This window comes from Pomacea canaliculata, linkage group LG7 (genome assembly GCF_003073045.1).
Source record: "Pomacea canaliculata isolate SZHN2017 linkage group LG7, ASM307304v1, whole genome shotgun sequence".
Lineage (NCBI taxonomy): Eukaryota > Metazoa > Mollusca > Gastropoda > Architaenioglossa > Ampullariidae > Pomacea > Pomacea canaliculata.
Window position 1 is genome coordinate 16,814,045 of NC_037596.1, and position 19,306 is coordinate 16,833,350.

At 38.0% G+C, this 19,306-nt stretch overlaps 2 protein-coding genes across 6 annotated transcripts; both read right to left on the reverse strand.

The window, feature by feature from the left end:
• Window positions 1-570: 570 nt before the first annotated feature.
• Window positions 571-8,417, reverse strand: LOC112569605 (ectoderm-neural cortex protein 1-like). 4 transcript variants are annotated; one of them, XM_025247439.1, is made up of 8 exons: window positions 8,352-8,417; window positions 7,705-7,733; window positions 7,350-7,440; window positions 5,358-6,090; window positions 4,244-5,053; window positions 3,098-3,127; window positions 1,582-1,662; window positions 571-1,337 (listed from the first exon to the last, which is right to left on the reverse strand). In XM_025247439.1, the coding sequence occupies exons 2-5, from the start codon at window positions 7,728-7,730 to the stop codon at window positions 4,317-4,319; spliced, it is 1,587 nt and encodes a 528-aa protein (XP_025103224.1). In that variant the 5' UTR covers window positions 7,731-7,733; window positions 8,352-8,417; the 3' UTR covers window positions 571-1,337; window positions 1,582-1,662; window positions 3,098-3,127; window positions 4,244-4,316. The 4 variants fall into 4 exon arrangements, with proteins under 4 accessions (XP_025103224.1, XP_025103225.1, XP_025103223.1 ...); XM_025247440.1 differs by having other exon boundaries at window positions 571-1,340; XM_025247438.1 differs by lacking the exons at window positions 571-1,337; window positions 1,582-1,662 and adding an exon at window positions 2,728-2,947.
• Window positions 8,418-9,177: 760 nt separating this feature from the next.
• Window positions 9,178-19,295, reverse strand: LOC112568107 (patched domain-containing protein 3-like). Of its 2 annotated transcripts, none has more exons than XM_025245205.1 (6): window positions 19,154-19,295; window positions 15,567-15,663; window positions 13,580-14,582; window positions 13,074-13,295; window positions 11,856-12,655; window positions 9,178-11,430 (listed from the first exon to the last, which is right to left on the reverse strand). In XM_025245205.1, exons 3-6 carry the CDS (start codon window positions 14,163-14,165, stop codon window positions 10,510-10,512), a joined length of 2,529 nt encoding a protein of 842 aa, XP_025100990.1. In that variant the 5' UTR covers window positions 14,166-14,582; window positions 15,567-15,663; window positions 19,154-19,295; the 3' UTR covers window positions 9,178-10,509. The 2 variants fall into 2 exon arrangements, with proteins under 2 accessions (XP_025100990.1, XP_025100991.1); XM_025245206.1 differs by lacking the exon at window positions 19,154-19,295 and adding an exon at window positions 15,900-15,923.
• Window positions 19,296-19,306: the final 11 nt, after the last annotated feature.

A 19,306-nucleotide genomic window follows, 5' to 3' on the forward strand; every position in this document is an offset into this window, starting at 1 on the left:
GTATCTGAATTGTGTTTTGTGTAAAACTAGATCCGCTTCTGCCCTTGCTGGTCGTCCTCGATGAAGAGGGGGTTAAAGAGTGGGTAGGTGCGTGGGTAGGGAAACAGGAGCTGGAGGGAAGCTCAAGCATTATTAATTGCGAGCTTTCAGAGCGATATTAGGGTCGGGCATTAAAAGGTCACCCTAGAAAGTTTTATGCAAATATATATTTTTTTTAATTTGAACTCTAATATTATATAGCTATCGGCAAAACTGAGCGAAGTTAGAAATAGTTTTTTCGTCTGACGTCTGTCCAGCAACATTGATACAATCAACATAGAAAACATAAAATATAAAGCTGCACTGACAGTAAATCTCTTCACCTCTCTTTCCTTTACTGACAAGTACAGTGAAAGACTAGAGACATTATGAGAAATAATCAGTCCGTTCATTTTAACAAGTTTTCAAACTTTACATGTACTGGAGTAGCTACTGTAAAGTTATAGTTGACTTATTTCCTCGCTAGTAATTGATTAATGAATATTTTAGGCGTCTATGAGATAACCATAAATATTTATCAAAATAGGAATGTAAAAGTAAACCAGTAGAACGAAAATGAGGACTTGCAAATGCACCCATACAAAAGGCTCATTGAAAAGCGAGACTGCTAAAAAGCAAACTAATTGATACATTTAACACGAATAATAAAAAATAGCCAGTAATCCTGTTTTTCAAAAGACAAAAATGGCTAAACCTAGACACTAACATTACAAATGTTGAGTACAAATATAAACAAAAATACAGAGTATGTGTCATGAAAACAAACAATAGCTTTATCAGAGTAAGCTGTTTTTAGCAGCAAAAAATATCAGAAAAGGTATATCGACTTAGTTCAATTTATAGTTGAGATAATGAAATCGAACATAAATATCATCAAACGGCCGAACGTCAGTCTATCTGGCCACATAACACGATCGTTTGGAATAACAAAAATTGAGTCAGTGCACATAATTACAGATCAATCAAACTTTAAAACATCTGTTTCCAAATATAAAGGGGAGGTGTCAGAAGGAAAAGTCTTCATTAAGACTTCCTTTAAATGTAGTACTATTCTTAGTTATTGTTATGCAATGTTTTAACGTCCGATTCGAAGCATTTGCTTTCCGGTATCTTCTTCTTCTTTGTGTCATCCCTTTTTTTCATCCCACACCCATTGGTCAGACATCAATCATTCTCCTTTTTCTCTATTTCTTCAGCCAGGTTTAGGTCCTGTGCTGATTTCATTTTTTACCAGCAAACTATTTCCATTGCTCTATAAAATGTTCACATTTCCTGTGGCTGTATCACAGTGCTATCGTCTGCTGAAACAAGAATCCCACGCCCCCCACCTTGCAACATCAGTGCACATTGGCAATTCTTCTCAAATATTATAATTTCTGAAATGTATTAAATATTTTAGCAGCTGTGAATCTGGATGGAGTTATTGTTATAGTCCAGCAATTATTATTTCCCCACGACAAATGCAATATCTTAAATATGTAAATGCTGTTAAAAGTGGTTTACAAAGAGACTAAAATGACTGATGCTTTTCGCTTGTCATACCTGTGGCAGAGTTCAAGAGGACAGGTGGCGATGGGGAAGTATTGTCTGGAGACTCTGAGCTTTCTTGACTTTCTCCTGGAACTGTCAGAGTTACGTATCCTACTATTAGTGACACAGAGTGATTCAATACAAATATAATTATGTAATGATGATATGCATATTGATATGCAGCTGATATACATCACATGTATGTATTTTAACAGAATTCTTTCTCTCTTTCTTGAAATCATTTTCCAAAAATAGTTCTAAAGACATTAACACTAGTATTCGTCTTTAATTCTAAAAATTATTAACTCCGATTCAAACGTGGCATTAGACTGTACTTAACTTGAAAATAGCTATCTGGCTGTTAAAAGGATTGTAAAGGCAAAAACAAAAACTGCTTAGAATTTCGTAAAGAGCAGGATCCACTTGAATCTCGTTTATTTTCGTCTCTGTTAATATAGAAGAAGTTGGATGTTTTGTAGAATGTCGTGCTTAATAAGATAAATTACACGAAACTCTTTTGTTTGCTTAAGTCGAACTATCCTTCTCCGTCACGTGACCTTATGACATATGACCGAGACTGCCTACCAAGTGAGACAGACTGTTTTACTATATTTTTTAAAACTGTGACTTAAAAAGTTCACTTTAAAACCGAAATTAACCCACGAGACACCGCGGATCACGAGTTCAAACCCTAGCAATGATCACAGACATTTGCTGTACGTCTCTGTCTGACGTCACACCCAGACTGACGTCACACCCAGACTGACGTCACACCCAGACTGACGTCACACCCAGACTGACGTCACACCCAGACTCGTCTGCTTGACCATCTCGGGAAGCTATCGTGGTTACTCGGCGGAAGGACACAAAGGTCGATTTCACTGGATTTTTTCGATTTTTAGAAACATCGGATACAGAAATAGAGCTAATTAGTGGTAATTACGTGAGAAACGAATAAATTATTTCTCCTGTGTTGCTCTCGTGCACTACAATCGTGACTAAATATAATTTTAAAACGTTTTGGCCGTCACCACAGCCTTATCACAGCCTTGAGCTTACCTTTAAACACACAGCTTCATGCTTCTTTTTATAACTTAAGCTGCATACAGAACAATAAGATCTTCTTAATGGTACAGTTGTTGATAAACTTGCCTTCCATGACATGTACTTGCGGTACATTCAGAACATGAAGACCACAAGCGACCAGACCCTCGAGGTCAATCGGTTCACAGCAGCGATCACCAGTTTCAATATCGATGCTTTCTATAGTAGTGCGTAGCTGACCCTGGTCAGTTCGTCCGCTAACCATAGTTATCACACCATCGAGCAGGCAAGCAGAAAAGTAGCATTGCTCAGGAAAAAATCCGAGCACTGCTTGCTGATAACAAATCATCATCATCATCATCATCATCATCATTATCATCATCATCATCATCATCATCATCATCGTCGTAAACATAAGCTTAATCATAAGCATAATAATCATAGTAATCATTATAGCAAGGAACATATGAGGTCACGTACTCACCGTTTTGATTTGAACAAATGAAACTGTTTCCTGAAACAAATAGAATTCATCAGTGCAAATCCACTCGCATCATTGTTTATAGTAATGATGATGACGTCTCAGGATGCTTAATGTTGATAATGAAAATAATAAAAATAATACCATAATAATAAAAAGCAAAATTTGTAAAGAGCATACATTTACTCCTAGGGAGCATGCTCTTAGCGCTTAAGAACAAGAATGAAACATGGACAACATACGAGGGACAGGAAAACAAACAAATAACATATAAACTCTCAAAGAATAATCAACTGTACTAAACAAAGAATAAAATCAATGCAGAAAACACAAAGAGGAACCAAATAACAAGAACAAGAGCTGAGTGCAACATGATATTGCAAAATGAAGGATGTGAAAAATGACAAGCATTATGGAAAAGGTTGTTAGGAGTAATGTTTACAGAAGAGGTGTGTTTTAGAGCAACTGTTCAATAGCAGGTAAGTTGCGGATATGGAAAGGGAGAGAGTTCCATTGTTTTGCTGTACAACAACTAAACATCCCGTGGTCCTGCATGAATGCATGAAATACTGAGTTAAACAAGATCTCTTATTTTTGGACGCTATAACCTTTACTTTTACTATACTGCATACTAATATACTACTTTTTTGTCACTGTAGAGAGTTTTATCTTTGAAGGTGGAGAAATTAGTGACAAAGGCGATGGCTAATGGCGTATTGAGGCTTTTCAAGTCTTTTTCTGTGGTAATTAAACCAAAACGTGAATTCTGCTCACAGGAAGAAGTGGACTGGCTGTTCACTCGATGATTTTCTCTCGCAGACGAACGACCTACCCCGATAGTGTAAGTTTGACCAAGATTTCTGCAAACATGTTTGCCCTATGACTGGAACATCCGATGCCAGATAATATGTGGGAAAAGGAAGTCGAGAGTTTATACACCTCTGATGCCACTCTTGTAATGGTAATTCTATCTACACATGGTAACAAAGTCACCCAATCCCTAATATTTACCGAGAGAAAACCAAAGAGTGGCTGACAGGTCGAAGAAGGAAGAAAAGGAAAACATTCATTCATTTAGAAACTGTGACTGAGGAAAGCTTTGTACTAGTTAACGACAGATAAGCTACATTACTAAATATTTTTACTTACACACACAGGCAATTCCTGAGAAAGGTTTCCATCTTTTTGTACAGCCAAGCTCTCTTCTATTTTCTCAGCCATGTCAAAATGTTTCCCACATTCTCAAAATTTCCTTAGGGCTCAGAACAACGTAAATGATTCCTCCATTGCTAAGGGCGCGTAGTGTGAGCGTGCAGGGAAGATAACCTGCTGTATAGGCACTGCACCCGCATGTATCCACACACTGCACAAGGTCAGAGTTCACCCCACCAAAAAGGTAAATCCTGTGACCGAGAACAGCAGCTGTAGCTTCAAGCACATCTTCTGGTAGGATGCAGAAATCATGCCACGTAGAGGATTTCAAGTCGTACTTCAAGACACTAGATGGTTGTCTGTTGTTGGGAAACCGCCGTTTACTAAGCGATCCTCCAATGACGTAGATGCAGGAGTTGACAGCGGCCATTGCATGTTGTGCACGACCATTGCCAGGCAGGTCAGGCAGCTCTTGCCACTGATTGTCGCCTGGTCTGTATACAGCAAAGAAGTTGGGCTGCGTTACCCCGCCACTGAGGTAAATCGCATTTTGCCATGTGCAGCTTGCAAAATGCAGCCCTGGGTTCTTAGGTACAGGTGCTAATGGACAACAAGTCTTGGTAGAAATCGTATAAATGCCTTGTGGTGAGGAATTCATTTCAGTTTTTACCCCGATAGCCACACAACAGGGTGCTATATCAGGTAGCTGTAGCTTCACAGTTTGCTGGGCCAGAATCTGCATCTGAATATTGGCATCATTGCCGCAGATACCTTTCAAATAGAACTCGACACCTTGACTTATGCCACCTGCGTTAGACAGAATAAATTTAGATGAAATGCCATGAAACAAATGAGCTTGTTGTCTATGTATACACGTGTGCTCTCGACTAAACCTTGTTCGCTACTAAACAAACCGAAACCTCTCGTCTGGTAATCTATTTATGTATCTTTTCACATTGTGATTATTAAATGAATACAACACAGGCATGAAAGGTTTTTCTTGTATATTTAAATTTATTGCAGACTATTGACGAGGGCTACTAATACCAGTTGGTATAATAAATTTGCTGCTAATTGTTTATCGATTATTTACACATTTAAAATGTCTCACCACATAGAACATCGTTCAGCTGATACCGGAGATTGCATGACAAGTCAAACAAATACGATGGACTCAGGTGTGGAAAACAAACAAAAGGAAGCAACTCTTCCAGGTAAGTCTGTCTCTTGTCAAGATCAATTTCCACCCAAGATAAGATCGTCTGGCAGACGGCGTCCATGCTGAGCTTTTTTTGAAGGGACAGGATAATGAGGAGCATGGACTTGGGGAGGCTGAGCAACTCGTCCTGTGGTAGTATGTCGATGTGTTCAGCAGCCCACGTGTAGCAGATTTTAGCCACATTTGGCAAACTGTGGGCTTGAGCAAACTTCCAAAAACTTAATACATTATTAGCTGTAAAATTGTTCATAAGAAAACTTTCACAATACTTCGTTAGGAAGTCGATCTGGAGATAGGCAGACATCTTCAAATAATCTTTCACTGACTCCACGGTTACAGGATCTTTGCCTGTGTGCAGGATCTCTAGTAAAGAGCCAAACAGTTGAGGAGTCACGTTGTCGTTGATGATGAAAACATTGAAAGGATAGTTCTTCTTATTATCAGGCGCCAGATTATTCTCAAAAAATTTTGAAACAGAAGCCAGAAGTACACGGTGGCAACAGAATCTCTGGCCCTTTACATGAATGTTCACGTCCCAAAATTTTTTTTCATAATTCAAATAGCCAATGCCTTCAAATATACTGTCAGCGATCATGTGTTTGATATTTAGAGACTCCATGAGGATCTGCAGTAGCAATATACACAAAAACGTTTAACTAAACAACAATATATATTAAAGCAAGAGCAAACTTTACATAGGCAGCACAATTTTTCAATCCAGTAAACTGTTTTCATGACAAAATAACGTGTTTCACTGATAGTGGAGGAACATTAAAAAGAAATGCATTTTACCTGACAAGATATATATTTCTTTAATTTGTGCAACAATAACAGTCAGTTGTTGAAATACATGCTATGCTACAAACATCGGCATGCACAGAACTGGATGGTAAACATAAAGGAAGAGACAAATTACTTCAGGCAACAATATGACCGGCCAACATGCACGTCATGACCGCTGCAGCGTCTATTCTGGTCTCTACGACGACAGCTACCACCAGACCAGGGTAGGTCGACATGCTTGGTGATTGAGTCAAAGGGATGATGATGAAAATGATGATGATGATGATGATGATGATGATGATGATGATGATGATGATGATGATGATGTTTGAGATTTATGCGTGGGTTAAAATTAGGCTAGGCAGGTAAAGTGTCGTGGAATAGTTGAGTAACGCATTTGTTATTTGACTTCGTCGTCATTTGCCTGCGGTCGTTATTTGCTGACTTACATTACTATTCATTCATCTATGGAGACTGTGGACTTCTTTGTCATAAGGGAACCGGTTGGATACTTATCCAAACTGTCGGGGCTGAATGTCCGACTACAAAGAGGGATGGGGAAGGTAAGAAATCCTCGGAAAAAAGATGGCGCTAATAAAAGTTTGGTCTCTATCATTTCACTCTCAAGTTATCGAACGACCTTTACAAGTTAAATAAAAATTGATTTAGCTGTTTTGAAATACTTAAAAATGTACACAAAAGTTTTCCACCTGGATCAGCGTGTAGACGGCTTATAGTCTAAAACTCTAGAAGCTTCGCCATTTAGGAAATTTTTAAGAGCATGCGATGAAGAAGAAGAGGCATATCGGCTGTTATTTAATGCCAGTTGCGGGTGACATCGAAATTAAAATTTCTGGACATGCAAAACTTAGTACCGACGAGTGTTGTATCGAGTTCTTCAGCTGTGTGTATTGGTTCGTATTCCTGCTGGAGCCGCGTATTATCTCTAGATCACCTTGATCAAAGAAGGAAAGACATTACATGGCAAATTTAACATTCTATCTTTTGGGTTTGGTACTTATAGTGCATACAGAATAAATAATAAGTAAAGACAAAAAAGAAAGAAAGATGGTTGCAATATTTGTGACATGTCGGGACTACCTTGGTTGGTGTAGACTCCTCTTCGTTTAGATTCTCTGTAGAGGGGAATTCACAGGTGCTTCCTAAGGTGGATGAAGTCGCTCTAGAACAACTGTCAAACTCAAGTTAGTAACGACTAGTAAGTCGTGTTTAGGTTCTGTTTCTTGATAGTAAAATGCCATCATATAAAGTGTTAGGTGATAGAAACTCGGTGTATATTAATAACTTTTTAAGGTAATAGTTAAAACCAGAGTTGTGAACACATCCTTCAGCAGGTCACTATAGAAAAGCTAGGCCATATTTTTTCAGGTATAAGAATGTCTGATGGACAAGTAAAAGGTTGACGATATATAAAACTTAAGATGTGAAAACATACTTTGCAATGATCATCATCTTCTCCATTTCCTGGAAAAAAAGATAAAATTTAATTATTTAAAGATACAAACATTCTGTGATTAAACGTTGTTTCTTAACATTCTTTTTTCTTTCTTTCTTTTCTGTATGACAATTAAAATGTACCTTAAGTACCCAGCTCAAAAGATAGAACAAGTGTTGTATAATCAAACATGCCATTTTTCTTTCAAATGATTTTTAAAAGAAGAGAATATAGTTAAACAGAATATCAGAGAGACATCGTGTGTAAGATATTTCGCACATTCGTCATACAATTCATTTTTGAATCCCCGGAAAACTAGAACTGAATCTTAAACTCTATCATGATTTACCTCAGATTCGATCACTTGCCCTTTCCTTTTTCACATTTGAAGCACTTCTTTTTTTCCCCTTCTTTACTAAAATCACTAAATTTTGATTCCTCAATTAAAAAAAATTTAAAAAGCAAACTATTTTCTTCTGTAGAGCAAAGAGCATATAAAGGTTTTAGTATGCAAGAAAAGCCCGCATACTCGCATACAGGTACGCATTCACACGTAGATTTTATTGCCCATTATCTTCATAATAGTTGTTTATATAAAAATTGTTGATTTGAGAGTTTTTCAAATATGTATTTATATGAGCACATACCTGCAGATGTAAATACAGCCAGCAAGGAAGTGGAACTGTTTTAGCCTTGAGTCACCTCTGAGTAGACTATTTCCTATTTTAACCTCCATGAATTTCCGTTTGACTATGAACACAGGTAAATTTTATCAAATGGATCAGGTGGGTTGCTGTGGGAACTAATTGTCATTGAACAAAATGCACAGGCGTGTCGAGGTTGAAAACATGTTTATTGCAAGTCACCCGATGTTTATTATGAATACATGATGGTAGGGGAATATTAATTATGAAGGATAGACATATGTTTATCATGGGTAATCCTATACTTATTATAAATAAGGACATCATCATGTCGGAAAACTATCGATTTTTACGAGATAAACGTGTTTTTATTGTGTAACCGTGTTTGATCGAATATGTAATATCCTGTCATGGTTTCTGTGTTTGTGTGGAAGTGTCATACCGCGAGAGGTGAGTGTCAGCTTGTGACAGTAATAACTTTTGAGACTATAATGGAATTTGTCATTTCTATTTCCTTTCCCGTCTTCTTTACATCAAACCAAGTTTTACACAAAATTGTCTACTAAATGGTCAACATTTATACGGCAATATGAGGCTATAAAACTACACATCGAAGAAGGCAGTGCTTATATTGAGAGTGCTAAAAGATTTGTGAATCATGTGACTACGATTGACATGTATATAAGCGAAATAATTTGCATTTTAAAAGGCAGTATAACTGAGAAGAAAATGTAGGGAGCGCAGGTTTCATTATGGACGCGATGTATATGCAAACAATTCAATTATCACAGTCAATCAAATTAAAATTAACCAGCAAAAAATTAGTTTGATAACATTTTAATTTCTCGAGCTATATGATCGTAAAAAAATGTGAAGCATTATTTTATTTACATAGAAATAGTTAACTAGCCAATTAGCTGAAAAAGACATCTATAGAAACCAGAATGTAAGAGAATAATTTCTTTTCTTTTATTCAGTAGTACTAAAACAAGTAGATAGCAGAACTGTTTTTATGCCAGGTATTTGAAATGTTCAGATTACATTTAACATTGAGATAATAAAATACTACTACTTATAATATTAATATGAATAATAATAAGTTTATGTCCTGTTAAATAAATGTAAATGCTAAAAATACTAATAACAAAGGTAAAGCGCATTTCCTTTACACTAAGTGGAAATAAATGAGTTTATTTTATGATGCATTCCAGTCCGTCTGAATCGTTTCTGCCAAATACTAGCGTAGTGATTGTTCTGGAAATAACAGTAACCATTTCATTTAATTTTCAAGTAATCAAGCAAGCTTTGGTCTTTTCCATTCAGTGCATCTGATTTAAATGTTAATCAAAGTATGAAGTGTGGGGAAGCTTTCAAAGTTACTCTTGTAACGGTTTGGATTTTCTGCATTTAGAAATTCTACTCAGGGTGTTCTTAGACATTAGTCAAGCAATTCGAATTCAGAAATGTGTGATGGTAGGCTTTATGTTGTCGTGTATAGATGAGAATTTGCATGACAGGGAACTGAAATGTTAGAATTAAAAGATGTAAAGCAACGATAACAGTTTGATAATGTTCTGTTCCATGATGAGTTTTAATGCTTGATAAAAAGGATCAGACATTCATTCTGTGGAAAACCCATTCTCGTTTCAAATACATCGTCTGATGTTAAGTTTAGACAAGAAAGGATGAGAATATATCTTTCGTTAGTCTGCCTCCCTCGTAATGAAAATTTAGCCTCTGGTTTTAATTGGCAAGCTGAAATTTCAGACCAAATTTAAACTTGAGATTGGCGACCAGGGATTTGTATTTATCTCACAGCTACATGGAGACCAGTCCTGCAATACATTCTGCTACTTTGGTACTAGACATTGACCTTTTAAAAGCTATCTTAATTTAAAATAAATAAGATGTTTAATATATACTGTAAGTAAAAAACAACAATCATTATCACAGTCTATAAGAATTTTCATAAAAATATGCAAGAACGATAACTAATAGAGTAGAAGACCACATCTCATGATTAAACAAAGAAAAACTGTCATAGATTATTATTGTGTTCCTGTTTTCACAAAGTCTCTTCTAGCGACATGTGCTGTTTTATGTTCAACATTCTGGAAAACATGTGCAGACAAAGCAGAAATATCACTGCTTTCTTATATTATTACAGCGAAATAATAATAGTGTTTTTGCCATCATATGCCAAATATTCCTCGGGTTTAAGTTGTTTCTCTTCAGCGTGTCCGTTATTTTGCTTAAAACCTGTTTTTGAGATTGGCTGTAAATAAATTTCATTTGCGGAGTTAAGAGACGGATTTGCTTCTTTGATGGTTTTGCATTCATGAACTAAATTTTTATAGGTCTCTTTGTCTTGTCCACTTTCTCCTGCTGCGTTCTCACGAGAAGTATCATAATTGTCATCAGCTGGGTTTTGTCCACCTGGTGCGTTCTTGGAACGTGTGATATCATTGTTATCACTTTTCCCATGTCCAGTTGGTGCGTTCTTGCAAGAAGTCATAGTAATGTCATCACTTTGTCCAGTTGAGTCTGTCATGGGGGCGCTAGCACCGATCTGACTGTTCTGCGGACCAATCAGCGACAGCACCGCTGGCAGGAAGAGGACGGCGTGCAGCATACCAAAGCCGATGACCAGCACCATGATCCTGAAGAAGGAGATGAAGATGTAGGAGTCTGAGAACACCAGCAGGATGACTCCCAGGAGCGAGGACACGCCGCCGTTAAAAATGGCACTGGCCGCGTGACTGATGGCGTCATGCGCACGCTCTTTGCGCGTGCTTGCGTCAGACACCAGGTAGGCGGAGCAGACATGCGCAGAGAAGTCCACGGAGAAGCCGACGCTCATGACTAAGTGGATCATGGTGATGGACGACAAAGGCGTGTCCCAGTAGTACATGAAGCCGAAGATGCCCACTAGGATCATGGCAACAGTGATGGTTACCAAGACAACCATGAAAGGGTGTAGGAGGAAAACCACGCAGACGACGAATATAACTGCGATGGCAACTCCCACCATCTGAAGTGTAGCCGGTAAAACAGCAAGGTACTGCTCCAGAGCAACGAAAGACTATGAAACAAAAAAAACAACTATAAATGAAAGGTCAACATAAGATGTATTCTACTCCCAAAGATATTCAGCTTTCAAATTTATTAATAAAGTAGGATTGAACACCTGATGTACACACTACGAATACTTTTGTCCCCGTAATATGCGCAGTATTTAACATGCCAATGACTGAAAGATTACAAGACTACCTTTGAATCTTAGTGATTGCTTAATATCTAAACATATATGTTACTAAAATGAGTCAAAACTTAAAAAAAAATAGATTGATTCCTAATTTCTAGGTGTGTAGTCATTTCGATATGTGTTTTTCGTATGTGTGTAATAGACAGTCAGAACTAAAGAGAGCCAGAATATTTCTAAACCTTCCCATTTATTAAGAAAGTCTTCTGAATTATCACTCATGTCTACACGCATGTCTACACTACCTGCTGGTAAGCAAAGACATGTAAAGGTGAGTCATCAGCGAGTGATCTCATCCTTGTCATCACATCGGCCAGGTCGTACTGACTTCTGATCGACCTGGACACCACGTAGCACCTCGAGGCAATGATGGACGTGTTCGTTGGGTCGAGGATGACGTCATTGTAGTACAACGGGTTGGCTGGTAGAAACACGTCTCTAAGGTTATTCACGAATGACGTGTTGGAATAGTATGCGGAAGTGACGTAATCGGTCAGCCAGCAGCGCTGGAAGTTAGGAACCATCAGACTGTAGTTCTGAGCCAATGAAATGAGCAATCGGAGTTGATCGCCATCATTTCCAGAATAATCAACCTGTCCATCTACGACAAAAGCAACGGGTAGGTGGCTGGGAAAATGTTCCTCGTTTAAGACGAGGAAGGAATGGTAGTAAGATGACTTTGGTACAAGGTTGTAGAGGACTAGACCCTGTGGAAGGTTGATGACCCCGTAGATGGACGCTGCAAGGTAGCCCAAAAAGCCGACGATGATGACAACGCGGCCCACGGAGTTGATGACCAGCTTAGGTATCGTCAGACGAGGAAGTTTCTCGCAGATGCTTTCATCATCGCGTGGAGACTGGGGAATCGATCCTCCGCAGATTACAGCTACGCAGGATGACTTTCCCTTCTCTTTCAGCTCTTTTCTACTCTTTGTTTTCATGCAGGTCAGGAAGTGCCTTTGGGACAGTACTCGCCGAGTGTGTAGAGAGAGACATCCTCCAAAGAATGAGGCTTGGCAAATGTAACAGAAAAGTACTGCCACACCTGCACAGTTATTCGCAGTTCAAAGTTTGAAATATGAAATTAAATAATTGATTACGCTCACTGCTTTGCCGATCACAGCAAGGAACATCTATGTTTCGTTAAATTTTTTTTAGATAAATAATGGGAGGACAAAACAATGAGCGACATGAGTAACGACTGATACCATATAGAATATATGCAACTTTCAGCATAAAAAGCCAGGTGGAAAGATAACAAATTAGCTACATATATGCTTTGAGTTAGTCATTGTAGTCTATGCTGGTCTATGTTTCTGCATCCTGGAGAAAGGTTGTTGCCTTTTTGTATTGGTGGCATGAACATGCACATTTTTATGAAAAGCTTTTCGTTTACTGTGATACGAACATATAATCGTACACTACATGCTAATGGCTTTGGAAATACAATGCATAATGCATACCTGTATAAATTGAGAAGTTTGTCACACTCCGGAATGTAGAAGTTGTCCCGATGATGAAAGTCACGAAGTCTGTCAGCGATGTAACCGTGATACCGATGCCGGCACTAGCGAAAGTTGCACCAAGATGAGCTGCTACTGCACTTTTTCTATCAACAAATATCTTTTCAGAAATGGCCTCACTCCATGAAGACATCAGCAGAAACATGTCATCAACACCTATACCTGTGTAGAATAATACCAGTTTAAAGAATGTTTTATAATCGATGTAATATTAACAAGTAATAACAGTAGCAAGGTATCTTAACTTGAATGTAAAGCTTTTGGTATTTTTTAAAAAAATCAGCAAATTTAAACATCTCAGTAAAAGTCAATCATAGTAAGTGATCATTTAGAACGTGGAGTTTACTTGGAGATTGGAAGAGATAGGGTTGTAAAACTTTTTGAAGCAATGAACAGTAACATTGTGGGGCAGCCAATAGGAAGTTGTTGAAGACTTCATAACTTACCTATGATTAGGAAAGGCATGATGCCGACGAGGCTGACAAACTTGACACCACACAGACTGACCAGTCCCAGAGACCCTACAACACTCAGTCCTGCGGCCAGCACCCCGGCATTGGCCAGCATCGCCCTGGTGGACACTGGGTTTCCTCCAGAAGAAACCACGGAGGCAAAGGTGATGCAGAGGGTGAAGGTCAAAGAAAACAGGTAAATGTCACCTTTGGTTCCCTTGTCAAGTTCCTCGCTTAGAGAGTCGGTGGTCCCGTACAAAATATTAGAGAAGTTGGACGACGTCTTCTCGATGGCGCTAAGAAACTCTGCCATCCATTCTTTGGAATTTTCCCTCAGTTTAAATGACAGTTTAAGGATTCCGGCAGCTTGGAGAATGTTTCTATCATTCGTCGTTGCCTGAGAAAGGTAAAATGAGAGGTCAACTGTTTCTTTTGATCTGGGGGGTAGCCAGCGTGGAAATGAAATTAAACCAGCCGACAACAATGCCTGAAATCCGGGAGAGAGCAAGTAGTTCTCCTTCGACGACACACTGGGAGGCGGCTTTGGCACAAAGATCATTGTAGGACACACTTTGTCCATTCTTGTTCGCAGAAATATTCTTAACTTTAGCTACAATCTCCCTTATTTCATCAACAGAACTATTTTCAAAAATACTTGCGCCGTTTTTGGACTGAAACATCAAAACCACCTCGTCGACTGCATCACTCTGGGCGAAGGAGTCATAGTTGATGTTATTTACATTAGGAAAAAGATCTCGAACTTTCTGCCGATCGTTTATTGCCCGACTGTTACTTGGAAAATAAAGGCTCTCGAGGTCTGTTTCAAAACTGAGGGTGAACAGTCCGAATCCAAGACCTCCAAACACCACAATGGGGATGATGATAAATGGGAGAGGGTACTTGCCTACAAGAACGCCGTAGCTTTCAAATGCACCAATGATTTTGTTTTTAACAGATGTACAGCAGTGCGGCATCTTGCAAACGAGGCTTGATTTACCTGAAGAACACAACAACATTTAGTTTTTGGTGAGAAAGCAAACCGGCAAATAAGATATCTTTATAAAGAATTGTGTACATTCTAAAACAGACGATCTTTGTTGCTGAAAGAAAATATCATAAACTGTTAAAACATTAATTATTCACTAAATATTTTACCAATAACATTTCATCACATTTTTTATCTTGAGACATAAACATTTCACTTACATTATACTTTTAAAATATCCAGCCAAATAAGAGACTCATTGTGTAGACATTTCCTCTAACCACTTGTTTATTTCTAAGCCTAGTCAGACTTGAGTGTATTTTATTTTTAGACCTGCTGCGAGGGTGTGAGACGAGGGGGGGGGGGCAATTAATAAATGAAGTCCCACTTAGCAACCGTGTAGTTGGTCTGTTGAACCGCTCTTTGACCTGTTTGTCTAGTGTCATGCTGTGTTGTGTGGTCTTCTGAGGTTCTCTTCTTTAAAAACATGTTTGTGTTGTATCGTTAATACGTGTGTATGTTAGTTCTATGAGGATAGATTGACATTGATGCTCGCCTTGGGTGAACATATGACCGATTAATGTGATAGCAGCTCGTGGGTGTGAGTAGGGTGGAGGCTGAGAACTTACCCGCGACAGAAGACATCATAAACATTTAAATATGTTACCGAAGATATGTGAAAACTAGAGATTACTTTCTTTTTTCGAGCTGTATAAACTATTATAACACGTGTTTAGATTGCCACATTAACTCGTCTCAGGCTACTTTTTATTCTGAAAATTATTATAATAATCTGTTATCCCTCTATCTCATTTGCATACACACGCACATTACAAATTGATGAGATATATTGAAATTCTTACAACTGTCCCTTACACTTTTTTCTGGGCTGGGACACTTACAATAAAAAAAGATGAAAACACAAAATTTTGCAGGAACTGTAGACATCAAACGTTTTACTTACTAAGTAAACCTGGCAATGTGTATGATTCCTACCTTTAGAAAGATTGTCTTCTGGAACCGTTACTTGTTGCTTGTTGTCAACATCTGAATTCGTGGCAGACGTTTTCACAGTATTCATCTCCATATGACCCTGTTATTAATGCAAATTTCAATAAAATGCCTATAATAATAAATAAATATAAGGTAGCCAATCATGTTAAATGATTCACTTAATTTCTATTGCTTTGCTGCAAAATAACAAACATTTTTATTTTACTTTTATTCATTCTATGATTATATATTCCTGAACATCATTATATGTTCCATATTTCATCAATCCTTCAGTAAACATTTTAAATTTTACAATCTCAGCCATCAAAGATATACCTCCAACACTTATTGCGAGAGTCACATCAGTGAGTTCAGATCTTGTTGCACAAGCAAGCACACAAAAATGTTGTTTACAGATGTTGATATCAGGCTATTGTGTTTCTAAGGATCCAACCTACGATAGGTCAAGTGAGATCGAACAATTCTCAGAACCAGAGTTGAAAAACATGTTTTCGTAATACTATCCTTTGAAGGCCAACTTTATTCCACTAAATTATGCCAAAGAATCGTGCACTGTTAACAAGTGCCGCACTCAGAGGAAAAAACTGATTTCACGGGTAGAGCTGAGTTCCGGGTGGCCAATCCTCGCTAAACAAGCTGTAGGTTCGTAACGGCTGCGATGTCACGAAGCAGACGTGATGAAGTGTTAAATACTCAAGACTTAAGAGTCAAAATAAAAGTGTCAGAGAAAAAAACACTCAAGTAATATGTTGGACTGATAGATAATAAAATTAAGAAGATAGCGCTTGGCAAACATGGCGGTATGATAATGAACCAGATTGATTTGTTTGTATGATTGTTGTTTGAGAGAACCGAATGTACACTCTACTTGGAATAAGCTGTGAGTCTGTATTCGCAAGAAACATATTTTATTCTCCTTTAAAACGTCTCTTGAGGTCTATTGACGTGTGTGTGTGTGGTGTTTCATGAGTTGTTTTATCTGCACCCAATTAAATGCTGTGGCAGGAAGAGGCGTGTTTAAATATCTTACTGCTATTAATTATACATCAGATTTATACCTGTCACATTAACTTGAGAGTGGTGTCACTAGGCTAGTGTTACGGTAATTATGTTTTCGCGAAATAGTTGCTTCCTTGTCGTTGACCTTAAGGGACACACGCTTCAGAAATTGGCTGGACTCCAAAAGTAACAAACTTGCGAGGGGCATCCAACTAGGAACACCACCCGCCCTTGAATAAAATATGAAGAGGGCAAAGTATAAGAGGTAAACACCCATTCTCCAAAAAATATCCTCGAGGAAATTCTTGTTCGCTAGAGGATGCTTTTCAACCCGAAACAATTTATTTTGGAGTCATTCGCTTACTAAACTTTTCATTTATTTATTTGCTAGCTATAAGCCCAGATCAGATATTACATCAGATATTAACAATCACACAATAACAATCTTATATGTGCAACAGATGGTGACTATACGGAAAAATGTATAGATGAATACTTACTAAAAAATATAGAGAAAAATTACTTAAACGGTAATAATGCAATTAAAAAAAAATTGCTTAATGAAGCTGGAGAAATATCAATTGACTACGACGATGAACAAAATATACAAGAATCAGCACTTTCTGAGAAACCGTTAAGAAAAGTTAAGGACACAAACATTTTATAAAATTCATCATCTACCTCATCGAATGGAACATGACAAAAAATATTGTTTTCTTACGTTCCATACACAACCTACACAAAAAGCACGTAAATATATTTTGCAAAATTTGACGAGGGAAAATTCCCAGTTCACCCAACAAACAATCATTTGTAAGGCTTCCTTTTTGTGACTGAAAAAAACACTGAGTTTGCACGGAATTCAAAGTGAAGCATCATGTGACGATGAGCGCCATGAAATAACACAATGATCTATACAACATAAAACTAAACATCGTGTAAATTAAAAAAAATTGTTTGTGTGTGTCTGTCACGGTCGGTCTGTGTGTCTGTCTTTCTGTCTGTCTGTCTGTCTGTCTGTCTGTCTGTCTGTCTGTCTGTCTGTCTGTCTTTCTCGTATTCCAGACATCCGGTTAGCGTAGGTGTCAGACACATAAACAGCTCATCCATTCTTCTCTCACTTTGCTTTGCTAAAAAAAGGTACTGCAAACCAAAAGCCTCGGTGTCTTCTTATAAAAGTTTTTACCTCGATAGTATGCAAGGTTTTACAGATCCCTAACTAAAAGCAAAGGTTGCTTTTGTACAAATCAAAGTAATTAAAGCAAAGTTTTGCGCTGCTTACATCTCATTTGCATGAAAAACATCCCAACTGTGGAGGTGGGGCGTTAGAGTGGAGGAATTTCTGTGAATCATTAAATACTTTCTAGAAAACTAATGAATGTAAAAAAAGTAGACTGTAAATTAGGAGCTAAACGAGACACAATATCTGTATGTCACAGTAAAATTTCCCCAAAGGAACTCAGCTGTCGACAATGGGTACTTGACTCCAGGGAGTGTTGGAAAGAATAGGTGAGTGCGAAGGAGAGGTGGATACCGTTCCTCCCTCCACCCGCTCACTAAAGGAAGGTCCCGAGAGATATTTAGTCTCTAACACTTCATAAGGAGCAAAAGTTAAGAGACTATCTTCACCTTTAACCTTTACTTCTCTGAGTGATGGTGATGATTTAATAATGGTCACGAGACAAGAATTTTTCAGGACGGCGTGTTTAAACCGCGCAAGGTGGGAGGCGGCGCAACAGTTAGCGCCCGTTACCAATACAGCGAGAAGTAAGTGTCCTGGGATCAGATCCCGTTTCGGTCACTGTTTTTTTTTCTGCATTTGGCATCTGTTTACTTGGCTGGTTGCCTTGCCGTGATATAGTATTAGCTGCTGGCTCGGGGTAAAACACAAATCCCACTTCCACACCCTGCGACTGTGCATGCACCTGGCCCTGAGGGTTCTGCCTTTAATGTAGGCTCTAGCTGTGTGTAGATAAAGCTCAGTAATTTTACTACACACAAGTATCATCGAAATATGTAGTTAACTTACTAAACAAAATATATTTAAAACGACCATTATACTCCTTTCATATTAAGATGCTAGAAAATTTTAATGCTTACAAATGGTAACCATCTTCTTTTGAATGTATCACGCTTTATCATAACTATTTTTTATTTTTGTAAACTTCTTTGCATGTGTTAATGTTCCTCTTTTTATATTTTATAACATCTCAGTACACATGTGATTGAACTCATTGCCGGCGACCTTCTGTAATCCTGAATCGTAGAAAAAAAACCCGTGGGTCGGTTTGACCCAAGTTTGACCCAAGTGCCTAGCTGCCTGGTATATGTAAGGCATGAGACTGAGCGTTTTTGTCTAACTATAAGTATTGTATAAACTCTAGTTTCAACATATTAAAGCATGCCCAGAGGATTTAATTATATGTTATAATTTTAATTATTATAAAAATATGTTTAATTGGTGAAAGGAATCGTACTAAGAATGTTTTTGAAATCTTTGATTCTTTTACCACTCGTCATGTCTTTACATCAGAGCTGTTATAACACACACATGTACGTATCGCACTTACCTGTTTAGACGGTTAGTTCATCTTCTCTCTTTCGCCTTCTGAGTCTTCAAGCAGGTGAGACAGTGGGTGAGGTGGCGACGCCGCGGCCAAGTGATTGTTACTAATACAGTAGGACACCCGGATTATTTCTCTGGCGCTGATTCTCCACCTGGT

Excerpts from the sequence above, each read along its gene's own strand:
- LOC112569605 (XM_025247439.1), bottom strand. The coding sequence starts at position 7,730 with ATGGAGAAGATGATGATCATTGCAAA. Across the intron at positions 7,441-7,704 it reads AAGATGATGATCATTGCAAA|TTGTTCTAGAGCGACTTCAT; the intron begins GTATGTTTTCAC and ends TGAGTTTGACAG. Across the intron at positions 5,054-5,357 it reads GCTGAACGATGTTCTATGTG|GTGGCATAAGTCAAGGTGTC; the intron begins GTGAGACATTTT and ends TGTCTAACGCAG.
- LOC112568107 (XM_025245205.1), bottom strand. The coding sequence starts at position 14,165 with ATGGACAAAGTGTGTCCTACAATGATCTTTGTGCCAAAGCCGCCTCCC. Across the intron at positions 12,656-13,073 it reads AAACTTCTCAATTTATACAG|GTGTGGCAGTACTTTTCTGT; the intron begins GTATGCATTATG and ends ATAACTGTGCAG. Across the intron at positions 11,431-11,855 it reads ATGTCTTTGCTTACCAGCAG|TCTTTCGTTGCTCTGGAGCA; the intron begins GTAGTGTAGACA and ends TTTGTTTCATAG.